This window comes from Equus przewalskii, chromosome 8 (assembly GCF_037783145.1).
Source record: "Equus przewalskii isolate Varuska chromosome 8, EquPr2, whole genome shotgun sequence".
In the NCBI taxonomy this organism is placed as follows: Eukaryota; Metazoa; Chordata; class Mammalia; order Perissodactyla; family Equidae; genus Equus; species Equus przewalskii.
In genome coordinates, this window is record NC_091838.1 from 67,610,315 (window position 1) to 67,622,770 (window position 12,456).

The 12,456-nt window shown below is 47.1% G+C and overlaps 1 protein-coding gene across 2 annotated transcripts in view; it reads right to left on the minus strand.

The window, feature by feature from the left end:
* Positions 1-2,115: 2,115 nt before the first annotated feature.
* Positions 2,116-12,456, minus strand: part of ANXA13 (annexin A13) — a 53,509-nt gene continuing 43,168 nt past the window's right edge. Inside the window, exons 10-12 of one of the 2 annotated variants that reach the window (XM_008524677.2) lie at positions 9,360-9,435; positions 5,757-5,869; positions 2,116-3,157 (exon numbers count right to left, since the gene is read on the minus strand). In XM_008524677.2, coding sequence (XP_008522899.2) covers positions 3,038-3,157; positions 5,757-5,869; positions 9,360-9,435 — 309 coding nt within the window. In that variant the 3' untranslated portion in view covers positions 2,116-3,037. The remainder of the gene's footprint in view (positions 3,158-5,756; positions 5,870-9,359; positions 9,436-12,456) is intronic. The other variant, XM_008524678.2, reaches the window with a different exon arrangement.

Consider the following 12,456-nt stretch of genomic DNA (forward strand, 5'->3'; position numbering starts at 1 on the left):
CTGCAGCTTGAACCCCCCTTTTCTAGACCTTGCCCTAGATGTCTGAGACCTCAAAATTCCCTGCCCGTGGGGCCCTGAGCTGGCTTCCAGGCAGGATGAGGCCTCTCCTCAGGATCCATGGCAGGATTGTGAGCAGAACTTGGATGAGTGGGCTGAATTGTCCTTCATGGTTCAGGACAGAGCCCAAAAAGGGAAAACCAGGGAAGATGGGCTGGGACTCACAAATGTTAGGGGTGGGCCTGCATGAAGGGAACCGCTTGGGACTTCCAGAGCTACTGAGAGGAGTTAAGAGAGGCTGGGGCACCCACAGTTGGTCCTGGGACTCCCTTTGCTCTTCAGAGGGAATGTCAGCTTCTGCAGTGGTTCACCCAGGCAAGCACGCTAAGGTGTATTTCACCCACCATGCCCAGGTGACTCGCTGGGGGTCAGCAGCACTGTGGGGCCCAATCAGGGCCCGGAACAGAACTTCATGGGGAAAGGTCTGGTAAGTTACCACATGGGACATGCTCTCCTCTAATGCAGCCCCGCAGGTGGGGTCAGACTCTTCCCACCTTTCCAAACATCTGGGTGGCAGGAGCTGGGGTTCCTCCAGTGCTCCTGGAGGAAAGAGGTGGTGTGGGGGACAGGGACGTGCAGCAGGAAGGTGACATGTTCCTCTCCTTCTCCCCAACTCCCCACAGGCAGGCCCTGCCCTCTGAGACTGCGGGCTTGGGGAGAGGAGGAGGGGTGCCTGGACAGGGCAGGGATGTGCGGAATGGAATAGGAGGAAACTCCCAGTCTGGCCGTGGGAGCAGGAGGGTAGGGCATTCTGCAGTCAGACCAGACCAGAGTTTTCTCGTGAGGCAGCCCACAGTCAAGCACATGGAAACCGGCTTCTGCTTGTGAGTGGTGAGCAACACCGGCAGCCGTGGAGAGAGGGACCTGATGACTTGCTCAGCAAAGTTTTAGAGACAGCACTCATGGGCGTGAGCCAGTGTGGCACAGAGCGCAGGTACCAGGACCGGAAAGACTTGGGTTTGAATTGTGGCCCTGGCCTTTCCCGTGTGTGACCTTGAACAAATGACTTTGCTTTTCCATCTTACTCAGCCTATTTCCTCACCTGCGAGATGCCTTCTCACTCTTCTCTATGTGAATTATGGCCCTCACCAACTGCAAATGATGGCTATTTTTAACAGATCTCTGTTCGGTCCATTGGTTTGCTTTTCCATCCTTACTTGGAGCTCAGATCCCAAGAACTGGTTGTTTTTCTTTCTGTGTTTAAAAGCAAAGACCAGCTTTGGCAACAAATCAGTAAACATGAATGTGTTTTGTCACTGAGCTCAGCTCTGGAAAACCACTTTTATGTGTTAAAGTTCAAAATGACAACCATGACTGTTAGGTAGATAAATCAGTATGTTGAGAATGCAAATGTTAAGGTAACTCTTCATTTGTCAATCACCATTTTATAGCCACTAAAAGATACACTGTGACATTAATCCTTATACTGAGTGTTTGGGCTATTTGCCATATGTTGATTACACCACCAAAGTGATTTCCCAAGGCCCAGATTGGATCTTGTTCCTCACTCACTTAAACATCACCACTGACCAGTGTTGCCCACAGGACCAGGCCCACGCCTGGCAGGCAAAACCCATTGCTAATGTGATCCAAACATACTCTTCAGCAGCCTCATCGCCTGACTCCCCAACCCTCTCCTTCCTTTCACCACGTCTATGTCCCAGGAGAATGGATTTCACCACTTCCTGAACACATCCTGCTCCCTCATGCTTCTGAGCCTCTGCCCATGCTCTTCTTTCTTTGTTTCTCTGGAGAGCTTCTCTGCCTTCTTCGAAACCCAGCACAAATGAATCGCTAGGAAGCATCCCCCAGTTCCTCCAGGCAGAGCTGTGTGTTCTCTCTCCTTGCTCGTAGGCAGAGACCTTTGCGTGCCCTTAGTAATGGGCTTACAGCATCCTGTTGAATACTGGAGGCATCTGTCTGCATTACTGACCTGGGAATGAACTCTTCTTCTCAGGTTCCTCAACTGATCAATGGGAGTAAAAGTAACTTCATAGGGATGTTGGGAAGATTAAATATGAAAGTATGCCACTGAGCAGTGCCAGACACAGATAATCATCCAGTGAACAAAAGCTATAATTATTGGACCAAAGCATCCATGTTCCCTTGACAGATCCCTCTATGTCTAGCAACACATGGCTATGAGACAGCCATCTTGGAACAGAGATGCTGCTGGTGCAGGATCAATCCATTTGAGAGTCAGACCATTCCACCTTGATCCTTTTGGCACTAATTGTACTTGAAGAGCGGATGGAAGATTGAAGTGGGTCCAATGTTTAGAGAAGCAAGAAAAGACAGCGAGCCGATTAGTGAATTTTACCCCTAGTTACATGTCACATAGGCCAGTCAATCGCTTCCTGCTGCTAGCCTGAGTACTGTCCTTGGTGGTTATTAATAAATATAACTGTTTGCATTTCCCAAAAATGTTTGAATTTCGCCAGTCGTATATTTCCAGGACAAGAGCCAAAACTAATCAACCCAGTCTTTGGAAAAGCAGCTGATGGGGGCATAACCCATAATTTTAATAAACTTTGAGGTTTTGAAATTGAACACACAGAAGGAAAATTAATGGATTGGTTAATTTTATCTTCCCCGTAACTTAACCATTCAATCTTTACCCAGAACATACATGCCCCTGGGTGATATATATTCTTCTAAATATCTTATTACAAATGCATGTTTTTTTCATCAACTGCCGATTTCATTTGTGCTTAGAAAGTGTTCAGTGACCACGCTAAAGGAGAGTTAAGAGGCAGCCCAGGTGCTTGCTAAGCCTGCATTCAGAGTGACCTGCCCAAGGGTCTCGAGGCTGCTACCCTTCGCTTGAACAGCTTGGCCTGGCTGCCCTACTCAAGCCGCCAAGAAGATAAACGAGGACTCTTGAGGGTTCTTCATGCTGGAGTCGCATTTGCAAATCTGGTTTGGAAGGGGATCTGAACAAAGGTGCTTCCTCCTTGCGCTCCTACTGCTGTGGCTTTGCTCAGTGCAAGAGGGCCACCAGAAGTTTCTGGAGGTCCCCAGAGGTGTCCGAGTGAACCATGTCAGAGAGAGACTTCTGGTACTTCTCTTGGAACTTTGCTTTTATGCCCTGAAGGTCCACCTGTAGAACACATGACAAAGCAACAAGGACAAGAACATTTATAGCACATTCGCCATCAACACGGGCAGGCACTGCTCCGAGCACATCATTCTTATTTGCTCATTTATGCCTCAAAACAACCCTTAGAGGCAGGGGCTATTATTCTTCCTATTTTGTGGATGAGGAAAGGAAAGATGAGTTCAGCTCCCCAAAGGTTGCAGGGGTGTGTTTGTGTCTGTATATATATATATATATATATATATATATATATATATATATTTCAGTTTAACTTTATTTATGGACACTAAGACTTGAATTTCATGTGATTTTCATGTTACAAAATATTACTTTTATTTTAAGATTTTTATAGTTATTTAGAAATAAATCATTCTTAGGTTTTGTTCAGGACTGTATAAAAACAGGAGGCAGGCCCGATTTGGCCTGCAGGCCACAGTTTGCAGAGCCTTGGTGTAGGGTTAAGAAAATCATTCCTACTGAGATTTGAATTGAAACCTTTTTTTTCTCTTGTACCCTGATCAGCAAGGATTTTAGTGCCGATCAACAAAATTCAAATCAATATCAGTCTTGCAGGACTTATTTTGAATCTAATTCATTGAAAGTTTGAAAAGCCTAGGTGCTAGAGGTGGGAGAGGGCTCAGAAGAAAAACAAAAAGAGTGTTCTGCTCTCAAGACTCTTAGAACCTACTAAGGGAGATCATATTTGCACCAGAAAAGTTATAATTCCAGAGAGAACACAGTAAGTCTCATAAAAGAAGCACAGAACTCTCTTTAACCAGGAGTTGTTTTTCTGTTTTGATTAGACCCTCCCTCGCATTCTAGACAGACCCACAAACCATCGCTCAGGTTTCTGGTTCTTTTTTCTCCTGCCCCATTAGAGGGCCGAGCTCAGAGAGAGGAAGAAGGTGAGAGCAGGAGCAGGCAGGAGAGTGAGGAACTGTTGGAAGTGGATGCTGAGCAGGAGAGAGACCACAGCAGGGGGATGGTGCATGTGCCCTGTTCCCCTTGCTTGTATGCTGCTTGGCTGGGAGAGGGGCAGAAAGGTGGCGGTCAGTGTGGGTGGGGCGGGGCGCACTGGGGCTCTGTTCTAGTACCATGAAGCTTTGGGAGATTAGAGGATCCAGCCAGTATATCTGGGCCTGATGCATTCTGAGGCAGTGGCCCGCGTGTGCAGGTGACCCAGGACATGTGGTCCATACCGAGGTGTGATGGAACATCTTGGAGTAAACACTCCACGGCCCATGCTGGGGGGAACATGGAACCCTGCCGAGCCCTCCAGAGTGGTCCAATCTACTGGGGTCTCTTAGAATCCTTGCTCAGCTCTGTCACCAGCCTGCTCTGTTGAGTTGCTCAAGACTCTGGCTGGGGGTTGAGTTGCTAAGACACAGAGACGCAGAGGAGGCAGAGACTTGGAGAGACGAGAGAAAGAGAGAGATTCGGAGCGATGAGGGAGAGAGCGAGAACTGGGGAGGGAAAGAGGGAGGAGAAAGAGAAACGGACTTTAAGAGAGAAAGAAAAATATGAATAGTGGAGGAGGACAAGGAGGCGGAGGAGGAGAAATTCCAGGAATAGAAATAAAAACGAAAGAAAACGGTCTTGTTGCTAAGTTGTACTTTAAAACAGTGTCAGATGTTAAGTAGTATTTGTCAAAAAGCTGTGGGCCAGAATTTGGGCTGATGTCTTTCCTCCTTCATTTAACAATCTTTTGAGAGAAGACGTCTGTGGTTTCCAAGTGCTCAGTTATACTTCCTTCTCCAAGGCTTCTCCTGCAGACGAAATGCCATTTCCCCTTTATTTTGTAATCCCTGCTCTCTGGGGCCCTGTATTCCAAAGCATTTGCTGTGAATCTTGACAGCTGCTCCCGAGCTTTTGGCTGTGCACCTCCCTGTCCCTTCGTTATGATCATGCCTTCTCAAAGAGGGGCGATATTGTCCCCAGTGAGGAAAAATTTGGTTCTCAGAGAGTGAAAAAAAAATCTTAATCTTTTTGTGTAAAGGTAACTATATACATACAGAACATGAACAGACATATGGTAGACCTGCGGTGTTAACATTTTTGGAGGGGGTGGCAATTAGGAAAAAACTGGGCCTTCACAGTTCCCTTAGTGGGGCGAGCAATAATTTTAAAAGGTTGACACACATGGTCTTGTACCAATGTGCGTTTTGTGCAGAATTGTGCTTCTGTGGTGTATTCAATTCAATCAAGGCCTCGCTCGGGAGTAAGGAAGGCGTTTGCTCGTTGTCTCTGCTGCTGAGTGACCTCGTCCATCACTAACCTTTCAGCATCTCTATTTTGTCTTAAAATTGAGCTGGGTGTGGCTGCACTACCCCGAACAGCTCCACCAGGTCCCCTCTGAACACCGTCACAAGCTCTCCAGAGCCGCAAGTGACAAAAATAGAAGCAATGATCACTATTTTATTTTCATAAAAAGAAACAGATTGAAGCATAGCGCAATGTCTTCCGCAAAGTCTGGGAAGGCAAAGGCTGTCTTTGTTTTGTTTTTTCTGTAAATGGGCTCTTAATAAAAGCTATCTGTTGATGACATCAGTGGTGGGAAGAAGAGAAGTGGCAGCCAACCTCTTGGGAGTCAAGAGTGTCTTACCTCAGCCCTGGTCACAATGATGTGAATTAGCGTCTCCTCATCAGTGCCCGCACCCTTCATGGACTTGTACAGACGGTCAGCAAAATAGCCCTGGTGGTCCCGGGCACACCTCACTGGGTGGGACCAGAGAGAAGAGAACGTGAAATGTTGACGTTTTGTTGAATAACATGGAGAACCTCCTGAGGAACAGAGCTGTCCCAGGGTGTCACCTGGGTGCCCTTGGAGCTGACTGAGTTGGGAGGCAGATGTTTGAAGGGAGCAGACTTCACACTGTTGGGTAACAGGATCTGGAAGATTCTCCTGGGTCAGGACACCCAGGATCTTGGACCAGAATCGAGTGAAAACCCCTTCAGACACAAGAAGAAGCTCTGCTATTCCCTAAAGACCCTTTGGAGGAGGAACGCTGTGGCCACCCTCAGGCTTTCCCTGCAAAGTTCATCATTCTCACCAGCAGAGAGAACTTTTCACAGCTAACTGAAATCTCTGATGCCAGAGTCAGGTCTGGAAGGGAAACTCAGATTGGCCGGCAACCTGGCTGGAATAAAACTTCGTCATTTTGCATATTCGCTCAGTTGGCCTGTGGCCTGCTTTCCTGTGCTAAACGACCTTCCTTATCTTTGTTTTTTCTCAGTGGATTGCTTTGTGAGCCTCATCTCTGGATTTTTTCCAAGTTCCCCCCAATCTTCTTATCTCGAGATCTGGGATGCGGGCTTAATGAAAAGTTTGATCCTGTCTTCAGATCGCCTTCCTATGATGCTGCTAGTTGCTGCTTTCTGGCCCTCCCCCTTGCCCGTCAGCTTTGATCTAATCCACAAATTAATGAAGCATGGTTTCCACTCACCAGCCAGGAGATGGGGTGCATCTCTACTCCTGGGGATAAATCATTATCCTCTCCCTTCCTGCCAGGCTCTATGGGTCCATCACGACTAACACTTTGGGGGAAGGAACCATTTACTCTTTACATTGCTAACGTTTACCTAGAACACTTAACATTTTTGATGTTAGTGATTAATAATAAGTAATAAATTCAGCATTAGTGTGAAGTGCTCATCCTTTATATGTCCTGTAACAGGACCTCTTGTTTTCTAGGTAATTGTCTATACGATTGATGCTTACAAAGAAGGGAGAGGAACAGGATTAGGGAAGCAAAGACTAGGTTGGTGGTCTGTCTCCTTTTATTGGCCATGTGTCAGTGGAAGAGAACAGCCCAGACCCAGGCATCTGATCACTTTAGCCCGTGAACAATCCAAAAGCTGCTGGATGGGTGGCAGTTATGGGAGGAACCTGTCAATTTGGGGAGTAGCATATTTGAACATCACTATGATTCCCAGACATGCTGAGCTGGTGGCCTCACAAGGTTTTCCTGAAGACCTTCTCCCGGGCAGTACTAATGGTGCTGAAATGATTGTCTGTCTAACGTCAGTGCGTTCCACCCCTATGTGGGTGTCTTCTCCCCTGGCATTCCTTCTTCTTGATATTTTGGACAGAAAATTTTCAACTTCTCTACTGTATACAGTCTGGGCCTGGGGAACAACTTCTGTTACTAGCAGCCACAGGAACCCCTCAAAAGTTTGGATGAGGCTAGCTGGGGGAGATACGGGAATAAAGCTGGTTGTGGCGAGCGGAAGGCAGGACAGCCAGCTGCTGTGCTCTTTCCCTTGCTTCTCGTCGCCTTCAGAGCTGTGGTTCTCAAACCCCAGTGAGCACGGGACAATCACTTGGGGATCTTGTAAAAGTGAGGCTTAGGGCTCCATTCCTGGAGGGTCTAAGTGGGCCACCTGAAGTGGGGCTCAGGAAACTGTCCTTTCACACACCTCCCCAAAGGGGACTTGGCTGCAGGTGGTGCACGGACCCCTCTTTGAGAAGGGCTGCTCCAGAGGCTGCAAGTGATGGGAGTCATTTGGTCTTCTAACCCCTCCTCCTTGATTTTAGCTGTAAACTGGCATCTTTATGAGTTAGGTAGGAGTAGGGTGGAGAACGTCTAGAAAACGTAGTGACGAAGTCACCTTCTACAGTTTATGTGGTTTATTCTCAAGGTCTTTTCTAATCACTTTTAAGTTTGCTGCCACTGGAGTACACCCAACTCCTGCATTTTGTGGTCCCCATCTCCAGGGATGTGGCCTTTCCTTCCTCTGTACCTTCCTTGCTCTGGCTGTTTTTGCTTTTCTCTTTACTGTAGCCTAATCTATTGATTTGTGTGAGTCCACTATGGACTTTAAGCTTTTTAGGAGAAGGAACTGGTCCTAGTTACCTCTGATCCCCACACCCAGCACAACTCCTGGCCCAGGCAGATGCTAAGTAGATATTAAAGAATTGAATGGCTTTATTACCATTAATAATTAATATTAATAAACATTAATATGAATCTTCTGACTGAACGCTGGTATTTTCCTGATTCTCTGCACTGCAAGCACAGGAGGAATTTGGAGGCTCTGAGCCGGGCCATGAGAAGATCTCCCCATTTCCTTTAGAGATTCATCCTTTAAGCCCTAAGACCAGTCTTCGTGTGTATGCCGTGTGGGACAGGAGTGACACTAGGGATGTTTAGGCCTCTGTACATCACAGTAGAGCTCCTGCTAATTTGGATGAAAATGGGGATGGATTAAAAAAAAAATCAATTGTTGACATTGTTCCAAAAAAGAAAAAAACCATACAAATAAAACAACGCAAAAAGGGTTGGCAGCTAAAGCGCATTTTTTAACTGCCAAGGCTGCTTTCTCGGTTCTTCCTCTTCTTCTGGGGATCCGTCTCTCCATTACTTGTGCCATTTGGGATGGTGCCCTGGACTCCTCACCACAGGAGTGTGGACAATGGACAATGCCTTCATTCCAAGGCTTGCAAAAAGGAAAAAGGAGCCTGCCAGACACAGCCCCATGCCCATCTCTCTGCTATTTCCTGCCTGTAGGCAACATCAGGAGAGAAGGTCCTGGTGTCTGCTTGGCACGGTCAAGATCTGGTCTCCCTCCCCTCTCTTTCTAAACAGACCTCATTCATTCCAAATGTTGACGGGAACCAAAAGGAAAAGGACACCCTCAAGCCATCAGGCATGTGCAAAAACTTGTTCATGGATCTGAAATCTGGGTATTTTTGAGTGTGTGTCACATAAACCACATACTGCTCTCTGAGACTAGATAATGGTCCCAGGCTGTTGACAGATGCTCTCCAGGACCCATGATCTTAGTGGGACCGTAGTGGATGCCATGGTGCATCTCTCAGATGTCCTCTTCAGGACTAAGGCACTCATTTCAAGTGTTGCCTGCTGGCTGCTCGCAGTTGAGTCCCTCCCTAGGAATGATCCTCCAAGGAGCTGCCTTACCTAAGGTTGCAAACGCTCCTGGGGTGCAACTAGTGGGCTGCTTTGTATGGAGGGCAAAGATCTGGCCCTTGCCTCCACTTTGGACATCCTGGATTCCAGGTTTCCTGGGGGACCGGCCAAGGCCCCGTTGCAACGGTATCACACTCACTCTCTCCCTTGCCCAATCCCGATCAGACATGTTGTTCCCAGAACCATTCCCCAAAACCTTCCTGCTCTCAGACCTCCATCTTCAAATCTGATGCCAGGGAGCCCAGCCTACGTCAAGGCCTCTCTTAGCTTTACCTTACCGAGGGTTAAGTAGGCCTTCTGCAGATCTCCTGATGTTTCTGCTTCGATGGCCTCTTCGATGTCTTTGCCAATGAGCTGAAGAGACAACCAAAGGCTAGTGTTATTCTAGGTTTTGCTTTCAGTTTTGTTCCTCTTGGGGTTGTTTCTCTATGAAAAGCACTAAAGTTCCAGCTGTGGTCATGCGGCTTTAGGAAACTCCTATCCTGCCTTGGGCTTTTCAGGGCTGGGGGTGGTTGCCCCCATTCCAGTGGGTGCTCTTATGGGTGAGGAGTTAGTCCATATTTGACCCCATTCAGGACCACTCCCTTGGCCTCAATTTCTCTAAGTCAGGGAACGGAAGAACAATGAATCTATACTGTAACAATAATTCTTTACATTTATATAGCACTTTAGTTTCCAAAATTCTTTCCATATCCAGTTTTCTAGGAGACTGTGGTTATCATCATCTTACCCACACCTTCCTCGTCTCCCTTGACCTGGGATGGGGAACTCAGTCTCCTACAGTTTGGGGGAGATAAGTAGAGGTTGTGAAGTTCGTGGTAAGAACTTGGTCTAATGTTTCAGGGTAGAACTGGGCTGCATGGCCTGGAAGCTGGGGGTCTGACATGTCAAAATGCCACCTTCCTTCACTCTGGGGTGATTCCAAATGATCGTCTGTTCACCACCAGCTCACATCTCGCTCTGTACAGCGTTACACATTAGGTTTCTTTCCAAATATTTACACAAGCTGAAGTTCAGAGTAAATTGTGACTGCGCTGAATGCAAGAAGCACGCGGGCCAAGCCCAGGGCAGGGAAATAGAGAGAGGAGAGCTCTTTGTTGGGTTTTGGGAAATGCAGTTAAGTCTTAGAAGTACTGAAATTTCTTTCTTAGAAATCGTCTTTCGAGGATACGACACAATTGTGATTCTATAAATAATTGGCGTCTTCGAGGACATGCCAGTGGAGTGGATGTAGTTTATTCTGAAACACAGGTAAACAAAATATTCTTTGTGATGCAAGCAAAATAGACGTGGGGGGAGGAGGGTTGAGACATAATGAGGGCCTGTTGATTCATCTCCTTGTCACGGTTTGCACATCTAGAGGTCTGCTGTGTGTAATGGGCCTGGATTAGAAGACACTGGGCTGGGGGCTTTCAGGCCTGTCCCTTCCTGAGCTGTTCTCGGCCTACGTTGGGTTTGATGTGGGAGTTGGTATTTCAGAAGGGGCTGATATCACTTTCCCATGAACAGGGCTCTTGTTCTGTGGACCGAGACTGCATTTCAAGAGGACATTGTATTCACACAGGTCTGTGTTTCCAAAAAAAAAAAAAAATCCTCACATTAAACTACTTTCTGTCCACACTGGGTCAGAGTACTATTTTTTAATTTTCTGTAGACTGTCGCCTATACAACAGATGAAAGCAGGAAAGCAGAGATATGCTGATAAGGCGGGAGCTGGGTGCTTACCCCAGCCCTAGGCGGTAATGCCGGGTTCCCACCCTCTCAGGGTCTCTTCTCTGCACAACTCCAGGGGGCACTATTCACGCAGCATGAGATGGCATTGCCCTCTCTTCTCTACCTGCCTCCTGCCACCATCCCCTTCCTGGTAGCTACCAAGGCACCTGCAGAGGCTCCATGAAGACAATTGACTGGCCCGAGCTAATGTGACTCTCCTTTGCAAATAGCAGGGTTTTCACTTCAGTCCCTGGGACACTTAATTCTTCGGGGGATCTTTGGACAGAACCAGGTTTGTGATCTTAGTACAAAAACATGTTGCCAGAGTGGACTCCAGACAAGCCTCAAGGGCCTCTCGTTAACTAGGTAGCGTTGCCGGTAGGAAGATTCTTAGAAGAAGAGGGGAGACATTTCCTTCTTTTAAAAGCGACCCCCCCAAATTGACAGAGTGCCCACAGCAGAACTTCACACGCCGGCTTTGGCTACAGCAGTGACAGGGCTAAAGGCTCTGGAATGGACTTGGAACACCGAAAGGAGAGGGGAGCTTGGGGAGGGGTGGGGCAGGGAGGCAGTGAGCCTGGGCTGTGGGTGTGTGTGCCTGCAATTTATACTGAGCCCTGTTTGGAGAGCTGACTTCAGCCCCATCTAAGACTTTCATGTTGGTAAACTTTGGGACTGTAATAATCATGTGTGATGCAGCCAAATTGGGGATGCTCTGCTGCTTGGCTGGGATTTCTGAGGACGTCAGTAGTTAAGACTCAGGCTTAGACGGCAAATAAAGAGCAAAACCCTGAGTTTTCAGGCCAAAAATTAAAATTCAACTGTATGCCAGGACAGCCTATGCCGCACAATCTGCTCCAGCGGTCCCACACTAGCATTTTAGTGTTTTTAGCAAGAGACCAGGAGAAAACCTATGAACCAGGGTCTTAAGATCAGAGTGAACTCTAAAAATTATAAAGATGAAGACAAATGATGTCCCAGCAAGTTTTTGGAAGAGATGAATTGGTAGTATTTTAGAGCTAGTTTCATGTAGAGTCACCAAGTCAATCGAATCTTATTGTCCATTTGGGAGAATTAGCTCTGATTTTTGACACTGTTCATTCACACAGGGAGACTCCTAACAAGTGCAATGTTTATTGAGCACCTACTCCATGCTGGGTACTGAATGCTTTACTTCTGTTAATTCATTTAATCCTTACTAAGGTTATGGAGTTGGTATTATTACTATCCCTATTTTACAGGTGGAGAAACTGAGGCACAGAACCCATAATAACTTGCCCAAGTTATACAGCTAGTAGTCTAGCGCAGACCTCTTAAACTTTAACATGCATCAGAATCACCTGGAAGATTTGTTAAAACACAGACTGTAGCACCCCAACCCCAGGGAATCTGATCCTCTAGGTCCTGGAGGGGGACGGAAAATTCTTATTTTTAACATGTTCTCAAGTGATACTGATGTTGTGGTTTCGGGATTAATTTTGAGAATGATTGGCCTAGAAAGCATCCTTGCAGGTAGTCAGTAGTTCATGTACGTACACATACATGCTCACATGTGTGTGTGTTTCTATAGGGATCACCAACGATGGCCAGCCCCAGAAACTCCATCCGCGGCCCCAGTCGTGTGAGAAGAGGGTCAGGACCTGGAGAAGTCTTCCAGCTCAG